Source organism: Acinonyx jubatus, chromosome E3 (assembly GCF_027475565.1).
Source record: "Acinonyx jubatus isolate Ajub_Pintada_27869175 chromosome E3, VMU_Ajub_asm_v1.0, whole genome shotgun sequence".
Taxonomy (NCBI): Eukaryota; Metazoa; Chordata; class Mammalia; order Carnivora; family Felidae; genus Acinonyx; species Acinonyx jubatus.
In genome coordinates, this window is record NC_069398.1 from 34,221,229 (window position 1) to 34,239,900 (window position 18,672).

General features: G+C 54.1%; 1 protein-coding gene across 7 annotated transcripts in view; it reads left to right on the top strand.

The window, feature by feature from the left end:
• The first annotated feature begins 2,610 nt into the window (after positions 1–2,610).
• The window catches only part of IQCE (IQ motif containing E), a 42,906-nt gene continuing 26,844 nt past the window's right edge, over positions 2,611–18,672 (top strand). For 2 of the 7 annotated variants that reach the window (XM_027042356.2, XM_027042359.2), the window contains exons 1-6: positions 2,611–2,790; positions 8,317–8,364; positions 9,706–9,751; positions 13,040–13,168; positions 13,946–14,080; positions 14,936–15,006. In XM_027042356.2, coding sequence (XP_026898157.2) covers positions 2,623–2,790; positions 8,317–8,364; positions 9,706–9,751; positions 13,040–13,168; positions 13,946–14,080; positions 14,936–15,006 — 597 coding nt within the window. In that variant the 5' untranslated portion in view covers positions 2,611–2,622. Of the gene's footprint in view, positions 2,791–2,916; positions 3,117–8,316; positions 8,365–9,705; positions 9,752–13,039; positions 13,169–13,945; positions 14,081–14,935; positions 15,007–18,672 lie in introns of those variants that run through there. The other 5 variants (XM_053213661.1, XM_027042358.2, XM_027042360.2 and 2 more) reach the window with 5 other exon arrangements.

Sequence of the window (18,672 nt, forward strand, 5' to 3'; positions counted from 1 at the left end):
AGGGGCATCCTCATCCTTGAGTGGAAGTCAGTGTCCTTTGGCCTCACAACTGAGCCCTCAGGGCCCATTAGCTGTGTGCCAGAGGTTCTCAAAGCCAGTGTATAAAACCCAGTTTCATCTTCCCTTAGCGTCAGTGTTTCAGCACGATTTGGGGGGAAACACCAGGTATGTGTTAGGATATAGAAAGCAAAATTCCTACGGGTACTGAAATAAAAAGGAATTTTAAAAACATGGACTTCGATGGGTAATCACTTCGGACACCCCGCCCCTTAGAAGCACTTGGGTGAAAAGGTTTGAACTACACAGTTTTCCCCGAATTGTGATTCCTCATTGTAAAAAAGGGGATACTATTTGCATGATCGAGCAGTTGTTGGGGAAAAGCATCTTAACAGTAGCACTGTGCTCAGTGCTTCACTTAATATAAGCTCGGATGGAAAGAGCCCAAATGATCATCCACGGATGAATGGATAAAGAAGATGTGATACACACACACACACACACACACACACACACACACACAATGGGGTATTACTTGGCAATCAGAAAGAATGAAATCTTGCCATTTGCAACTACGTGGATGGAACTAGAGGGTATTATACTAAGCAAAAGTAGTCAGCGAGAGAAAGACAAATAAATGACTTCATTCATATGAGGACTTTAAGACGCAGGACAGATGAACATAAGGGAAGGGAAGCAAACATAATATAAAAACAGGGAGGGGGACAAAACAAGAGACTCTTAAATATGGAGAACAAACAGAGGGTTACCGGAGGGGTTGTGGGAGGGAGAATGGGCTAAGTGGGTAAAGGGAACTGAGGAATCTACTCCTGAAATCATTGTTGCACTATATGCTAATTTGAAAGTAAATTTTAAAAAATAAAATTAAATGCATCCACTAAAAAAAAAAAATAATAAGCTCGGATGATTCTGCACTAACCTCAGGAGGGTGGGTACTGTCACCATCCGCCCAGGTGAGGAAACTGAGGTGCAGAGAGGCGAACTCCTAAGGTCTTATAGCCAGTGGGCTGGCACGGCTGGCATCTGAACCTAGGCATTCTGACTCCAGAGCTGAATACCAGATTATACAGGCCCACAATTTCTTACCTGAAACTTCTGGGGACACATGGGTCAGAATTCGTAATTGTTCACACTTAAAGAGAACCTATGTGGTGCATGTACAGTGTGTGAGATTACAATCCCAGCAGGGTTTGATGCAGTACGCCGTATAATGCGTTAAAAGTTCCGCGGTCACATTAATATACACTCCAGGTGAAATAAATAAACAACCATAGATAGCCTCAGCTCAGACTTTTGTCGACAAACGAGTTCAGGTCAGAACAGTTTTGCCAACCAATGAATTCTGAAAGGCTTTCAAAAGTTTTCCGAATTCAGAACAGCAGATAAAAAGCCGTGGACATGTACTGTCTCTATAACTAAATGAGAGGAGGTAAGTGAAAAACAGAATCAGGAAGGGCAGGGGGACTGTGGAGCTCCAGGAGTGGAGCAGGGGGTACAGGGGCATAGGTAGTTAAGGTAGCAAAAGCTTTTGTCCTCCATGTGGGCAATACCTCGAGGAAATAAATGGAAATTGTTAAGATAAGCAGTTCAGGTTCTCTGTGCCGGTGGGGAGCCACACCCCCTTTGTGTACAAGTGAGGACACTGACGAAAAGAGAGCCATGAACCTGTACTATGTGTTGGTGCCAGAGCTAGACCAGTAATAATCTGCCAGCATTTCGGCTACAACACGCTACAGTGGGTGAGGACTCATTCATTTGTTCGCCACACCAAGAGAAGTGTCACATTGCACTCATTCTGGAATGGGCAACTGTTCTCTAAGCACTTTACAGATATCGACTCAGTTGATTCTCACAACAACCCATTTATCAACATTTGTGGAAACAGCAGCACGCAAAAGTTATAAGGACTCCCCGGACACCAAATACATAGTGAGCACCTGCTCTGTGCCAGCCCCTGTTCCAAGGGATGGGAAAAAGGCCGTGAACAAAACCAAGCCCCTGCCCCAGAGAGCTTACATTCTGGACATGGAATGCTCTTGTAGATGATAGATGTCAGGTGGCTGGAAAAAGAAAGCAGGGTGAGGGGACAGAGTAGGTGCCCTTGGACACCTGTATAAAGGAGCAAGAAAAAGCATACTTGCTAACAATAATTTCAATAAACTCTGGAGCCCAATGTTCCCAAAGATCTTCATGATGCCCACTGAGTTGCAGCGCAAACGCAGTATATTTATTGTCGTGGGGCTACTACATCAGAACCCTAGAGCTTAAGATAGAGATCAGGGAGGATAATTTTCTGAACGCCGGGTGTCCAGAACTAGCAGCCTGCACAAGCTCCTTGTCCCTTTTACCGTTAACCTAATAAACGGCAGCATCCTGCTCTGTGACTGGCGCACAGGCTTGTCGCGGAGCCTCCACGAGAGAAGGCGGGGGACGCACTCCGGGAACCGGTAAGCGCGTTCCCGGGGCTTCAGCACCGCAGGGCTCTGCGCCTCGCCCCTCTGGGCACGCTGCGGGTTGGCCCTCGGGTTTCCCGGCGCACGCGCAAGGTCGGCCGGGCTCTCGGGCGCCGGCCACATCCGGGGCTGTGCGGGCGGCGCGGTTACCATGGCAGCGGGGTCGCGGCGGGCGCGCGGGCAGGGAGGTCCGGAGGCTGCGGGCGGCTGGGCCGCCGGCGGAGCCGCACAGCCGGACAATCGCGCCCGCAGCGCCGAGGGGCGGCCGGGCGGCGCCGCAGCCATGTCACTGGGCACCGCGGATCCGGCCTCGGAGACGGTAAGCGCGGGCGGGCCTCCTCGCTCCCTCCAGCTCGCCGGCTCTCGGGGCCAGGCGCGGTCCGGAGGAAGGGGCACACGGCCGGAGGCCGCCGGGTGACAGCTGCCATTATTGTTACCGCATAAGACCGACCCTTGGTCCCCCGCCCGCGTGCAGCCGGCCGGGCGGCGCCGCCCCTCACCCAGCCTCCAGCCGCCCCTAGACCCCGCCAGCCCGTGCACAGGCCGCCGCTTCCAGGAAGCCCTCCCGGACGCCGCGCCCTCCTTCGAGGCCCCGGCCTGTGCCGAGCTTGCTACCGCGGTCCGCGGGGCGACGGAGCTTACTGCGTAAGTGCTGGCCCACCCGTGCCTCCGGGGCGGGGGGCAGCGGCCGGCCTGGGTGTGCAGGGGGAAAACCCCCCGCCCCGACAACAGTGCCCTGCCGGGCGCTGATGGGAGAAGGCTTCCCCGGGGGAGGCGTCCCCAGGTTCACTCCTTTGGGTGAGGGCAAACGTGCTGTCCGCTCGTGCCTTTCCCAAGTGTTTTGGGTGCGCCCACTACCCGCTGGAGGGGAGGCATCCACGTGGGTAAGTGGCATTCCCGTTGGGGGAGAAGAAGGCAGGAAACAGAGCGTCAAGATCACTTCAGAGAGTGAGCTGTGCAGAAAATAAAACAGGCCCCATGTGATGGAGGTGTTGCAGGGGGCTGCTTTGGACGGGGTGCCCGGAGCAGCCGCTCTGAGGACGCCCTGGATGAGGACGAGAAGGAGACAGGCTGGTAAAGACCTGAGAGCAGTGGGGCAGCAGCATGTACTAAGGTCCTGAGATGGGAGAGTGGGGTGTGGCGCAGCGCCTGCACGAAAGCTTGCTGGGACCTCCTGGGGGAAAGGGGGGTGCATGGAAGGTGGGCACCCGCCTGGCCATGGGAGCCGTGCAGGCCATGCAGGGAGCGTGGATTTTATTGCAGGCGGGTGAGAAGCCTTGGGAGGGCTCCAGACAGAGGGAAATTTGCTCACTTTGCTTTCTTCTCACTGAGAGGGCAGCACTCAGCCGGGTTGGACAGCGAGGGCCCAGGCTCAGTGCTGCTGGCCCCTGGGAGCGACTGAACTTGTCCCTCAAGGCAGCGAGTCTTGCCTCATCTGGGAGGCCCGCCCACCTACACAGGACTCAGTTACCGCCATGGGTCCTTCATCTTTAGAAAGTGACGTTTTATGTCGTGATTGTAAAACTCCTGACCGTTAGAGAAAACTTAGAAAGTCCGTTTACCTGCACAAGACCTGGTCAATATCTAGCGGATTTCCTTCCAATCCTTTTGCAATGCATCTTTTTCCACGCACCTTTGAAAAAACTTGAGAGCATATTTGACTCGTTTGGTCACCTTTACTGTTTAATTTGTTGTCAGCGTTTTCCCACAGCCGCACGTTTTCACGAGCATGATATGAAAAAGTCTAACCTGTGGATGCCCTTATTGTATTCACCCATTTCCCTGCTTTTTACTCTTTTGTTTTCGCTGTTCAGCTATTAGAAACAGTGCTACTATAAACATCCTTACACACATAAACATTTGCTAAGCCCCTTACGTGTGAGGCTCTGAGGACACAGAACAAGTTAAGCCATGTTGCCTTGGTCTCAAGGAGTTCGGTCTCGTGGAGAAACTGTTGCAAAGCTCTCTCCACGTCTAGGAGACGCCCTTGGTCCAGGCTAACTTGCGGCTTTTCTGCTAGCTTGCATCTGTGCTCAGTTAGACAAGAACCTCTTGAGAGCAGGCACTGTCCAGTCTGTCCATTCTCTCAAGTCCCTTGGAATAGAGCTGCCTCTAGGCTTGCTCATGAACTTTCGCAGAGCGCTTACTGTGTGCCTGGGGGCTCACCGTGCGGCGGCTGTAAGCGGCTCCGCTGACCGCAGTACAGAGCCACGGGGGTGACGTAGAGCCTGAGTGGGGCCACTGGTGATTTAAGGGCCAACATTCGTAAAAAGGCTCACAGTTTCTAGAACGAGACAAGAAGAGCATTTATTAGACATTTACTATGCGTAAGGTTCTATGTCGCGTGCTTTATTAGCCCCCTGGCCCAGACCTCAGGTCTCCTCTCCCCCCAGCCCTGCCCCCGACCTTTGGCTCACAATCTCCTGTGCTCTCCTGCCTCCCAGATCACCCTGCAGCCTCACAGCACCACGGCTTGAACATATTTATAATGGCTGCTCTGAAGTCTTTGCTAAGTCCCTCATCCGGTCTTCTTCAGAAGTTTCTATTTCTGCTTTTTTCCCCCTTCTAACAATCACACTTTCCTGTTTCTCTGGGTATCTCATGGTTTCCTGTCGGAAGCTAGACATTTAGATGGAATGTGACAGCGACCCCGGGTCACCACCCCTCCTCCCCATGGGCTTGGTGTTTGCTTGGTGGTCCGTGTTTGGTGAGTGACTTAGCTGGACTAACTCTGAGGTCCTCCTGCCCGCGCTGTGCAGCCTCTGGTTCCCTGCAGGTTTTGTCTTGTTTGCGTCTCTCTTAACTTCACTACCTAGGGGTCACCCTTTGGTCAACAGAAGCCATTTTTTGATCAACGGCTGTGGGTAAGCCCCTTGGCCTGTCACACTGCGTCTGCCTGTGTGTGCGTGTATGTGCGTGCATGTGTGCATCTGTGTGCGTGTGGCTTGGAGGCTGCTGTCACAGTGCGCGACTTTACGGTTTTGCCCACCCGCAGCCAGGGACTAGTAGCTTGGATTGCCCCTCTCCGTCTCCCCTGCACGGGCAGCCTTAGACGCGCACGTGCCCTCCGGACCTCTAGATATTGTACCTCTAGGCCTGGCTCCTGGGAGCGGCTCTTGTGGCGGGGTGGTTTCTTGTCCAGCCAGTGTTTGCTTCGAGGTTGTGCTAAGACCCCTCAGCCAGGGTTGGTCTAGGTGTGTGGGGAGTGTTTCCGAGCCCTCCTTAAGCCCACGGCCATGTGCGTGCGGTCTAGCACTTGGAGGCAGCCTCCCTGACCCTCAAGGTCGACTGTGACCCCAGGAAGGCTCTTCTGGGCTCTGTTAAAGCTTCTGGTTGCTCTTCAGATTGGCTTCCTGCTGCTGCTGTCACAGAGCTAGGAGGGCCCTGTCATGGCTCCCTACCACGTCCCCATTGTCTTCAACTTGGCATTGGAATTAGGGAGCCATTGGGATCCTCCACCATGCACTACAAATACAGCCAGTCCCCTGTGCTACCGCACGGGGCCAACAGCAGGGACGGCCTCCTCGAGTGACAGTCCTGTTGTGGTGCAGGGAGGTGGGGGCCTGACCCTCCCTGAGCGGAACCTCTGCCCTGAGAGCAAGCTGGGGACCTAGAATTCCTAGTCGGCTGCTCCTGGGGTAGGGCTTACACCCTCCTTCTGGGCGCAGGGAATCTCCCCCACCGTTCACCACTGTCTTGCCTGCACCCACCTAGAGCCTATCTCCCTGGAGTAGTTCCTGTGGGACAGGGCTGGGGGTGGGGGGGCAAGGGATGCCCCGGACTGTTCTCTCCCAGATTTAGTAGATTTTCTTGAGTGAATCTCCTCCATTGCTCTCTGCCCTTAGGCCAGTTTCTAGAAACCCAAATGATTGTTTGATGACTTTCTGTGTTAAACGGCTGTCTGTTGAGGAGACAGTCGTCCGAGCTCCTCACCCCATCATTCTGGAAGACCACTCCTAGGGAACGTATTCCTTCTTCTCCGACACCGTGTACTGAATCCCCGCAGGCTCCCCCGTCTCCTTCGAGACCCGCTCTTTTTTCCCAGTGTCTGCTTAGTACACATATCCTTCTAGTGCTTTTGAAAATCCGGTAGAGGAACGTGTTCTCCTTTGTTGAGGAAGCTGGGATGCACAGGGTCAGTGGTGTGGCCACTGTCACACAGCCGGCGGGGAGGCACGATGCTGCTCTGGGCCCCGTCGGGCTCTCCGCCCGCCTGCCCCGCGGCCGCCCCGGGCTCCCGACGCCCAGGGAAGGGGTGCGGCAGCTCAGACTGTGCTCAGAGACATCGACGCGTTCGATGTTAAAGACATTTAACGCAGCCCCTGGTCTGTCTGCTGCGGTCTGAAGAGGTGAGCGTCCTGTCCCGTCCCGTCTGGCAGGACTGGCGGGCACAGGGAGTGAAGGCGGGGAGGATCGGCCGGGGGGAAGGCGTGGTGGCTGAGCGCACCTGTGGGAGACAGATCCCTTGGTTTTGTCCACCACACAGGTAGCCTCGTTTCCCTGTTGAGCCTTCAGGCCATTAAACAAGTAATGATGACGAGCGTCCACAGAGAAAGCCGTCGCTCCTCCTCTGTGTGGTTTCCAGCGAGTCCACACCCGCCGTCGGCAGGCGTGTCCTTTGCGATGCCAGGGCGCGGTCGCCACCGTGTCTCCCCAGATCTGGCACGGGATCTGCACGTTGAACCTGCTGCCTTCCCTTCCTAAACGTTGGGCGTCATTTTCACACACTTTGCTCAAGGAAGACGCTCTGTGATCGTCACGTGCTAGTTGTGCCTTAAAACATCACTTGTGAAATGGCGCAGAAAATCCGTCAGTGGCTGATGGAAGATTCTGTTTATTTGGAGCACACGACCTTCCCCCCGTCCCACATCAGGTCACGCCACACCTTTAGTCCGGACCCTGTGTTTCAGATCGCTGGGCTGGAGGGCTGCCCCGTCCCGACAGCGACACCTTACCCACGCCCCACCCCTCTGGCACGGCCATATGTTTCCAGTGGAACATCTGCTGGAAGAATTGTTCCTTAAAGTACTGATACTATGGCCATATGGCTTAGTCCGTACTTGTGCTTTTCAGAAGGCAGCAAAGTCCCACGACGACACCGTGTGGGTTCAGCCGCACCCACACGGCTTGCTGAGACACGCTCACCAGCCAGACACAGCCTTCTCGGCTCCCAGGACGGGTGTCAGTTCCTAACTCCCGGCAACCGCACCGCGAATCAACAGCACGGCGATCAGAGGGGATTTACGGGTTTATGTGTGTTCCTCCTTTCCCTTTTTTTAGGATTTAAAACTGAGTAAGTGAGTTAGCACAGAAACAGTCTTCTCTTGGGAAATGACATCCTCGTACTGAAATTAGGCGGTACAGGTTTTCCTCTACCCCCCACGGCCGGGCAGGAAGGTTTCTACGGCCAAATAAGGCATGTATTAATGCGCGTGTGTTTTTAAATGACTTTGGCTTGTTCTTGTCAGGATCCGGTCCCAGGTCCCTTGTGCCTTGATGTGAAGATGAATAAGAGAGCATTTAAACGATGTGAGACACGTTCCTTTTCTCCAAAACCGTTTCTTTATCGACAGTACATAGCGGATCCTTGGATGTGGTGCCGCTAGATGGACAGACGTGGAGCAGCCCGAGCGGGTGGAGCTTTGTGTCACGTCCGCCACCGTTCTTTGGGCTGCAACCGAGCGGGCTGGCCGCTGCCCACTTTGCATGTTCTGAGCTAACTCGGAGTGGGTTTCTTGAGTCACTGCCTCAGCAGCCGTGGATGGGCTGTTTTCACTTTGTACGTGTGACCGTGGGGGGCCAGGCAGGTTCCCTAAAATTTCACTGTTTCCATCTCTTCTTCCAGGGAGATGACAGTCTATCCGCAATTACCTTTGACTCTGACTTTGAGACGGTGAGTGTGATCGGGGCACAGCCGCTTGTCCCACTGCTGGTTATCTGGCCCCTACACATTACCCAAACACGCCCCCGGCTCTTTCCCCGCAAACGTGACGTTTAGAGCCGGAATACACACTCTAGGGGCTACTCTGCACTTGAGGAGTTTTGAGCCCTTGGTTGGTATAGGTAACCGTGATTATAATTTTAAAACTTGTATCCGGGTGTTAGTTGTGAGCAGAGTATATTTGAGGCACATTCTAAGCTCTTATCCTGCTTTTGGTTTTGGTGTAGCATGAAGGGGGGAGAGGGCTCTAGGCTGGAGAAGGGATTCGCTTTGGCAGCCGCGGCTCTGGCGGTGTGTGATGTCCTGGCACGATGGCCCCAGGGTCCCCTGGATGCCAGGAGTGGCCTGAAGGGAGAGTGGCCAGCAGGGGTCCCAAGGCAGAGCAGCCCCCAGCCTGGCCGGTCTGGGTTTGTCTGGGGAGCCGCGCTGGGTAGAACGTGCAGCCTGCCGGCTTCGCGGTCACAAAAAAAGAGCACAAGGCACGTGTCCAGCAGGCAGAGTCGCAGACGAGCCTCAGCACATGGCTCTGAGGGCACGTGGCACCAGCAGGTCTCTGTTCCACCTCGGCTCTGTGCACTCGAAGGGGAACATCACGCGCCCGTTGTCTGCAGTGAGGGACCTCTGCAGATTAGGGATGTTCCCTCAACACCACTGAGGCCGTGGACCCGAGATGCTCCCCGGAGGAGTAGGGATCCAGCTCATGTCCAGGGAAAATTCAGATGGCAGGGCTCACGGTTCTGCTGGAAGGGAGGGAAGAGGGATTCTCTGTCCCAGAGGAAGCCGATGAGGTTTGTCCTTTCCCTGGGCACACGGCAGGGCCCAGTTCTGCATCTGGCATCAGGGTTGCCCTGGGAGACGGTGTTCCGACAGGGCCCCTCCCGTGCGGGACCGTCCCTCCCCAGTGGGGTTTGTACTTGCCGTATTCCTGCCGAGTCCATCCTGGTGGACGTTCACACCTTGGCGCTGCAGGCCCTGGCCTGAGGACAGTCAGGGTGGCCGAAGATACGCTGTTCGCGTGGCATCTTCAGTGTGCTTCTAGGTAGTGTCCCGAGAGCTCCCGGGAACCCAGTGCAGCCAGAACACCGCACGGATCACGTTTTCCGGGGTCACCTCGCTGTGCTGTGTGTTTCTTCCTGGGCTCAGCCTTCACTCATGTCTCTGCTGAGTTAACCTCTTCTCTCGCTGCCCTTGCACCTGCTCTGACCCGTCCTGAACATGCCTGTGCTTCACTTTTGGGGCCATCGGGCTCCTCGAGAAGGCTCAACGTGCTTTACATCGTTTCTTTTCTTTCAGAAAGCAGAAAGGAAAAGTTTCCACAAACCTCCACCCACATCACTGAGTAAGTATGACCAGGCCCTTCATCCCTCCAATTTCTGCACTTTAGCCCAGAGAAAGGGTTTTAGAAGCTGTCCTTCCCTGATGTCTTGGGAGAAAGATGAAGAATGTCTTCTTCAAACACCTGGGGTTATCAAGAAGTGACACTCCCACCACTTGGCTCCATTTTGTGTTGGGGTCTCGGGAGGCGGCACTCTCGGGGTCCCCACCTTCCCTGTGGCCCTTGTGGTGGGGTCTCGGGAGCTGGTACTCTGGGGTCCCCGCCTTCCCCCGTGGCCCTTGTGTTGGGGTCTCGGGAGCCGGCACTCTCGGGGTCCCCACCTTCCCCCGTGGCCCTTGTGGTGGGGTCTTGGGAGCCGGCACTCTTGGGGTCCCTGTCTTCCCCCGTGGCCCCCGTGGGAGGAGGCCCAGCAGGGGGCTGAAGCTCCCAGGGGCCGCTGTCCCAGGAGCCTCCTGCAGACGCAGTGCTCTGGCCTCTTGGGTTCTTTCCCCGCCCTCTGAACCCACTTGTGTCTTCCGAACGCTCCTCGGCCAGAAGGCCTCATCCCCTCGGGATTGAGTCAGAGCTGCTGTGGATGCCATGCGGAGCGGGTGTAGTGGTTTCCCGGTGGGCTTGCCCTGCTGCATCTGTGGGCAGGTTCTGTGTTCCCCATCCCCTGCGGGGAGACACCATCCTTGCCCGTGGTCATGCGGGTGGCTGCCTGCTAGGGACGATGTTGCGGGGATGGGTGTTGCTCTGCCCCGACAGCTGGCGGAAGGCCGGGCAACTTCTGAATAACAGCCATTTACTTCTGACAGTCCTGGAGGCCCAAGTCCAAGACTCGGGTGGGTGTCAGCACGGTGGTTGTGATGAGGCGTCTTCCAGGTTGTGGGCGGCCGTGGCCTGGTTGTACCTCACGTGGGGGAAGGGGTGAGGGAGCTCTGGGACCTAATCATGACCTAATCATCTCCCCCAGGCCTCACCCCGACACCATCACGTTAGGGTTCGCGTTAGCGTTCAGTGCACGACTGGGGGGGCACAAGTGTTCAGTCGTGGCAGATGGGGTTTTAGTCCAGACGGCCAGCCAGGCCTCTCTTCGTCCGGGCCGTTCCGACACTGCTCTAGTGCACAGAGAACCACGTGTGAATTTGATGCTTAGGAATGCCTTTCCGACAGAGCTTAAATCCCGGATGGGCTTCCTTTCGTTACCCAAAAGCCCGTGGCCGTCTCTGACCTCCGTATGCATGTATCTATGTTTCTTCTATACGAGTGTATTTCAAACGTCTCCTGTGTGTATGTGACACACTCAGAGAACACGATTGGACTTTCATTAGCCCAAGAAGAACATAATTAGATAAATTCCTGCCCAGAAAAGAAACCATGTTTTGTATTACGGATAAATATAAACGTTAGAAAGAAATCATCTGTTGGGGTGCCTGGGTGGCTCAGCTGGTTGAGCCTGTGACTCTCGATTTTGGCTCAGGTCATGATCTCAGTTTGTGGGAGCAAGCCCCGCTATCAGCGTGGAGCCTGCTTGGGATTCTCCCTCGCCCTCTCCCTCTCCCTCTCCCTGGACCTCCCTGCCCTCCGTGCTTGCGCACTCTCTCCAAAAAATAAAAAAGGAAGAACGCATCTATCCGTTTGGGTTTTTGACGTCCTTCCTCTCCTTCCATGGAGGAATTGAGAATTGATGTGAAGGGCGGGTGTGTGTGTTTTAAACCTTCTTGTTTTAGAACCATTTTGTTTTAAGTTCTCTTCGGTTACAAGGTAAATATTAGAGTATCTTTAATTGTTTTCACTGAATATCAGCATTTCAAGTGTTTCAAATAGTAATCGTCCAATTGTTTGTATCTTGATTTCTGTAAACGTCAGAGTCGTGCTTCACATAACAGAACGGTGAAAGGCCCCAGAAGTATCTAGAAGTCGGGGGGTGCTGAACTTTAGCACCTGCTTTCCCCCATGCTTTCTCCCCGCAGCCCACGCTGGGAGTCCTGTATGGCCCAGCCCTGGTCCTCAGAGCCTTTTTCCACCCCCCGACCTTCAGGGTCCTCTCCCCAGCACCCCGGCGCCCCCTTCCCTGGGCTGGCTCAGCCCTCTCACACCGGGTGAGCCATCTCCGCTCAGATGCCCACTCCTGTAGCGGCCTTTGGGACACCAGCCCAGCAGGTGTGCTTCTGTCTGGTTTCCTGGGCCGGGACAGCGGCAACCACGTGTCCCGTTTGTTCACTTAGCCAGTGTTGTTCTTTAAGGCCCGACTGGATTCTGGGGCCCAGGGCTCTGCTGCTCACAGCCCCGCTCGCCCAAGTATCTCATATCTCCCGACTCCTGTTTCCTTCTGCCGTCCCACTTTTGTCCATGTGCGTGCGTGTTTCCTGAGGGATCCTTACCGGTCGCTGATAGCTCACGTGGGCCAGGGAGGGAAATGTTACTGGTGGAGCTTGCCCCTCATGGCCAGCTTACTTTATAAGTGAGCACTTAAATGGACAGGGTTTGGGAGGCCTTCAAGCATGCCCCCAAGCCGGGGCGCCGTGGTCCCGCTGAGGGAAAATGCATCCAGGTCTAACGAGTCTGTTCTCTCGTCCCAAATTATAATGAGAAATCTCCCCTAAATTTTGAAGCCATGGAGAAAACTTAGAGATTTTTTTTAGGTTTTTCAGGACTTACCATAGACAGGAATTTCTTTGCTACTTATAAACATGGTTTATGAATAACTGAGTTATTGCATAAATGTGTCCGATTTTACATAATTAAAGAGATGAAATCCCAGATTAAGAAGTAACTTTAAAATGTTTCCCTTGTATGAATAACATAATCAAAAATACCCAGAAAGGTAATTTTTTCTCATTTCTTCTACATTTTTTGTTTTACATAGTAAGTTCTAGATAGTATTACTTGTGTCCCTAGGTAGCAAAGTGAAAAATATTTATACCGTTAAGTGCAAAGGACAAAATTGTGTGTTCACTGTTCTGTGACTATAATACACCTGTATCTGGGAACATCAAATACTGGTAGAATTATGACTGGATTTTTAGATAAATTTCCTTTTATGTTATGTCTTTATAATAAAATCGCAAAAACAAACACAAGTATGTACACACTCCATATATATATATATATATATATATATATATATATATATATATAACTGTGATATAGCTATATAATATGTAGTATATAACCATATGCTGTGTGTTTTTTACTTTTGTCAGAATGTTCTTATGAATGTTCTGGTACCATTTTTGTGTCACTAAAGCACAAATGTTGAGAGGCATCGATACCTTGCCCGTCTGAAACCATATATTGGCTTTTTAGAGTCACCTTATCACTGTAAACCGAGGAAAGTGGCATCCTGGAGGTCTCTGAGGACGGCAGCAAGCATGCCTCTTGGTAACAGAATGTCCTTAACCCCACAGAAGCTGTGGCTGGGAAGCTCGAAGCCAGGTACGCGGTACATGGTTGGTCCGACAGAGAGGCCCTTCCCGCGCCAGAGGAGGGTTTGACGAGTGGCGGGGGTGATTTAAGATCGAGTTCCTGGGGCGCCTGGGTGGCTCAGTCGGTTAAGCGTCCGACTTCAGCCCAGGTCACGATGTCATGGTCCGTGAGTTCGAGCCCCGCGTCGGGCTCTGGGCTGATGGCTCAGAGCCTGGAGCCTGCTTCCGATTCTGTGTCTCCCTCTCTCTGACCGTCCCCCGTTCATGCTCTGTCTCTGTCTCAAAAGTAAAATAAACGTTAAAAAAAATTTTTTTTAAAAACATCGAGTTCGTAATAGGACTTATTTGCATGACGTTGCTTTTCAACTTCTCAAAGACGTTGAGCCTCATAATCTTCACGGCACACGTAAGTGTGGTTTCTGACGGTTTGCGGGTGTGACACGCTATCCCTGGAGTCTTGTGACGTCCCAGCACTGCTGGCCCAGCTCCTACCCACTCGCAAGAGCCAGTTGTTAAACTTTTAAGAATTTGGTGAGCCGGTCGATGTCACGCTGGCCGCCTGAAATTGGACATCATAGGATTATTAATACCGTGGAAATAGACAAATGCTCCGGATCTGGGCTTTATTTTTTGAGAGCCAAAAATTTTTATCAGCATCTCACTGATTGCCACCGTCTGCTTGTGGTCATAAGCTTTCTTCAGCCCGTGAGCATTGATCAGTAGAGGCAAAACCTTCCATTGTGTTTGTCTGTACCTGTCATATTAAATCCATGCACGTTCAAACCAGGAAGTCTGACCCAGCCCCTGAAGTCAGACCTGACCTTGGAGCAGGCGTGGGCCAGCGCCCCCAGCACTACTCCCGACTATCTGAGAGCAGCCTTAAGAGTGAAGAGGTCCAATGTCAGGCGTTCTGCCAGCAATGGTGAGCATGTTGACGGTGACGAGGCCACAAGTAAGGGAAAGCTCGGGATTTGTCCTTTGACAAAGTGAGATTTTGGGCTTCCTGTATTGGCTGTGTCCCTACGAGACCGTGGAGAGAGGACGGGGACCCCGCAAGTCCGCTCTGCCCTCCTGACGTGACAGTGACGTGTCCCCAGGCTCCAGTCGGGCCTGCCCCTGTAACTCGGAGGCTTGCTGAGATTTATCGGATGGACAGTACTAGAAATAACAGTTGCACATAGTGAAAACCCCAAATCTCACCAGAAAGCCTGGGTCTGTTGTCCTGTCTCCGTCCTTCTGTCTGGTCTCTCCCCATGTCTCCTCCCTGGCTCTCACGGCTATCCTCGTGGGCCTCCACAGGGATCGTGGTGAGCCCCTCTCACCCTGACCCCCTGCCGACCCCTTCCTGCTGGCTCCGAGTTCTACTTTGGGCTTAAATGTTGTAGAGTCTCAGTCTATCAGGTGCATTTCGGAGACCCGAGTCTGCTTCTCTGCCTCACTCTGTCAGCGCTGGAAGGGCTGCTGTTTGTCTGTCTTTGTCTTTTTGGTTTGTTTGCGATTTAGAATCTAAATGTATGACTTCTCCTTCTGTCCCCCTTCTTTCCTTTTCCTGCAGGCAAGCCCTGTGTTCACACCTTTCCGTTCTCTCCTGCTTCACCCTTCTACTCACTGTCGGTGTTGGTTTCCTTATGTTCCGGGAATGATCACGATCCAGCTAAACCGGTGAAATGCTTTGGTCTTCTTTTTTATCAAACGTCCGGGATTTTCTTAAGGCACAGCCAAGAATTCCGTCTACTCTTCAGATGATCTTTTCAGACGTTTGCGTGTCCCCCTCCAGGTCACGTTCCCGGGACCCCTGTCTACAGAGAGAAGGAAGACATGTACGACGAGATCATTGAGCTGAAGAAGGTAGTATTTCTGTCTGTCCTTTGTTGGTTTTAGACCACAAGAGCCTTCCGTAACCACGGGTGGGAAAGTCAGGATCAGTGCCGAGATGTGTCCATATGGAAAGAACGTGAGCTTTGCACGGACGCCCGAGTTTTGTTTTGTTTTAAGTTTATTTACTTTTAGAGAGAGAACATGTGCACGTGCGATGGGGGAGGGACAGAGAGAGGGAGAGAGAGAATCCCAAGCAGGCTCCGCACCGTCAGCACGGGAGCCCGACTTGGGGCTCAAACTCATAAACCTCAAGATCGTGACATGAGCTAAAATCAAGAGTTGCACGCTTAACCTACTGAGCCCCCAGGCGCCTCGAGGAGCACCTGAGTTTAAACCCTGGCCCCGTGCCTTGGAAACTGGGACACCCACCTAGAGCCTGCTGCAGGAGAGGCCTCCACTGTTGAGATTCCATGTGTGCTCTGCTCCAGCAGCATGGCACGGAAAATGGGAAAGACGGGGTTGACATCACAGTCCCTCTGCACAGAGATCTGGCATCAGATGAGGCCACTGGCGTCATTGTTAACAGTAGCCTTCCACGTGTGGACTCTTCGGTGGTAACCAGACAGTCCATGCTCCCTAGCTCAGTGGGTCTCTACGGGAGTCTGAGGGAGCTTACGGCTCTTAGCTGGTGATGACCTCAAGATTCAGACCAGGTAGTAGTGTGTCCAAGGTCAACCAGTAGCAGACTGAGGACTTCCCCCAAGGCCACCTGCCTCCCAAGGCCAAGGCTCTTTTTGCTGCCCCGTGCTACCTCCTACTCCTAATGGTGTAAATTGCACTGGAATAAATTATCGCCACCCTCATGGCCTTCGACGGAACCACTACTGCCACACCACTCTTAGCATCCACGTGCATACTTGTGCCCCTGGAGAAGCGGCCAGGGTTCACTTCCTCCGCATCTGGAGGGCCATGGCCCGTCTGGGCACCAGAGGTTAGGTGGCGTGTGGGCAGCCAGCACGCCCAGGGGCATGGCCACGGCGAGGAGTCTTCGAGCCATCTTACCCGAGGAGCCCCCGGTCTGGGCCCCCATGCATGAGACGAAGCCCTTCTGTGGCGGCCCAGACAAGATGCTCCGATGTCAGGGGCCGTCCAGAGATTGCTCCCCCATGGGAGCTGCCCAGCAGTGAAGGTGCTGCTGGAGCATCGTACTCCCTGTCCTGAGGACAGCTGTGTGTCAGAGTTATTGTGGGGAGAGCCCTCATTTGGCACTCCGAATAATCACTGCAGTAGCAGTCTTGAAAGGAATCTTCTGGAGCTGGAAGTGGTCTCTGGGTAAAATGATACTGACTTTATTCAAACTTCCCATCACGGACGTATGGGAAAAATCAGTCTAGGCTTCTAAACGCAGGGGGAGGAGAATTTCACTTCCAGGACTCTGAGCTTCAGAGTTGTTTTTCTGTGGCAAGTGGTGCCTCAGTTTCCTATTGAAAAATGGGGATAACACAGGAACGGTTTCACAGTCGCGACGCGGGTGCTCCCATCAGCACAGGGCCCCAGGGAGTACTCTGTGCCACGGCCGGCACCCCGCAAGAGGCCACGAGTGCAGAACATCCCAGGGAGTGGCGGGGATGGCACAGAGGCCCCCCCGCACCCGTCTCCCCCAGCAGTCAACGCAGTGTCAAAGCCAGGCCGCAGACGTGGACTTGGTGCACGTGTCCGGTTCCGTGCCGTGTTGCCGCATGTGTGCACCCGTGTCCCTGCGCGCACGCTGCCCCACGCCACCGGGCATGCTGTCCCTCCAGCTGCCCCTTTGTGGTCACACCTGCCTCCCACCCAATTCCCCATCGCTGACTCCTGGCGGCCACTGGCTTTTCTCCCCGTCTCTATAATTCTGGCATCCTGGTAATGTTCTCTACGTGGACTGATGCAGTATGTGACACTGTGGGGGGAGCTCTGCCTCCTCTTTAGTCACACGTCTTCCCTCTTTTGTTGACGAGGGCGCATTTATGGTCTCTTGTCTCGTCTGGGGATTGGCCTGTAGAGTCGCCGTGTCGTTTCTGTTCTCCGAATTCTGCTTTGTCTGATGCTAACATGGCCGCTCCTGCCTTTGTTGGTTAATGCTTCGCTGGCATCTCTCTTTCCATCCTTTTACTTTCGACCTCCTTTCACATTATGTTAAAACGAGGTTCTTGTAGACAATATGTAGTTGGGCGTGTTTTTTAATCTACGTTGCCACTTCCTGTCTCCTAGTTGGTTTGTTTGGGTCATTTATATTTAATGTAATTTTTGGTAGGTTAGTATTTAAGTCTTGCACTTTATTTTGTGTATGTGGCCTCATGACCCCTGGAGAGTGAGAGTCCTGATGCTCTAGCAGGCCTCCTCTGACCCCCCCCTCCCCCCCCTCCCCCCCTCCCCCCCCCCCCCCCCCGCAAGGAGGCAGGGTGCCTCGCTACAGCCTGGCAGGGGTGGGGGGCTTGGCTCCCGGCTCAGCCTTCGCTGGCAGGGGTGAGGCCTGCTGGTTCTGCTGTGTTTGCCTGACGGTGGAGCGGTTATCACCCGTGCCTCCTCTGCCTGGCCAGGCTGCCCCTTTCCTGTCTGTGCCCGTGGGCTTGTCCAGGCTGTTGGCTTCCCCAGCACTCCCGTCTAGGACACGTGAGGCAGCAGGAAAACCGGGGGGCTCTGCAGTCCCTGCTTGGGTCCTGAGCCCCAGCCTAGTCTGTCTTCTGTCCACCCTTCTGAGCCTTCTTACATCTGTCTTACATACAGTGTCCACGGCTGCAGGAGTAGGGAACACTGAGTGTACCCCGTTTCCGGAAGCAGAATTCCCATTATTAGATTTCTTCTCCTTCCCAATGGCTGTGCACGAACTGACCTATTCATCAAACACTCACTGAGTGCCAGGGTCCCCTCGTCTCTTGGAGCGCTATGGCGGTCCGGCCAGCGGCAGGCCTGCAGCTGACCTGTCCGGCCTCTCTGCAGTGCACACTGGGAGTCCGCTTGCCAGTGGTGGGAGCTGGGTTCATTCAGACACTGTCTCTCTTCTATGCCTCATGAGTCCTGGAAGGAGAAGGGTGTTTCCAGGTTAACTGGCTAGTTCGGATGCAGGCTGATGCCGGAAGCTGGTTGAGTGCCCTGGCTGTCCCCGTGCGGGCTGTGGGCACGTCTGAAGCCCGTGTTCTCCATGCCTCGCGGTTTCACGCCCTGGGAGAAGGCCTTTTCAAGTGGGGACATGGAAAACAAAACTGAAAAATCCCCTACCATCACCATTTCCTAAAAGGACGACAGAAGCCCAATTAGGAGGGAGGAGAGTTTTCTAAAGAGGGCGGTTGTAGAATTGAATCACTTTAGTCCCATGAAAAATCAGCTGCTCAGGCTTTTTCCCTCCGTTCACCGCAGACTGGTAACAACTGGCAGGGGCCCCCACTCTGACCCCCCCAAGCCCCGGCTGAGGTCAAGAGTTTTAAGTGGACGTTAGCCTCGGATGAGTTTTGGTGACACGTGCTGTGACATGTGTGGGCTCCCTCAGGTGGGCGTGGGAGAGAGCGGCGTGCCTGTGTGGGGCTGCCTTTAGGGAGGGGGCGTTCCTACTCACGTCGGGTGGTCCTGCACCTGACGGCATCCCCCCTGGTTCCCAGGCACCAGGTGCCTCCTTCCCCCCAGCGCCACGCACGCGCCCTGACCGGGAACCGGGCCACC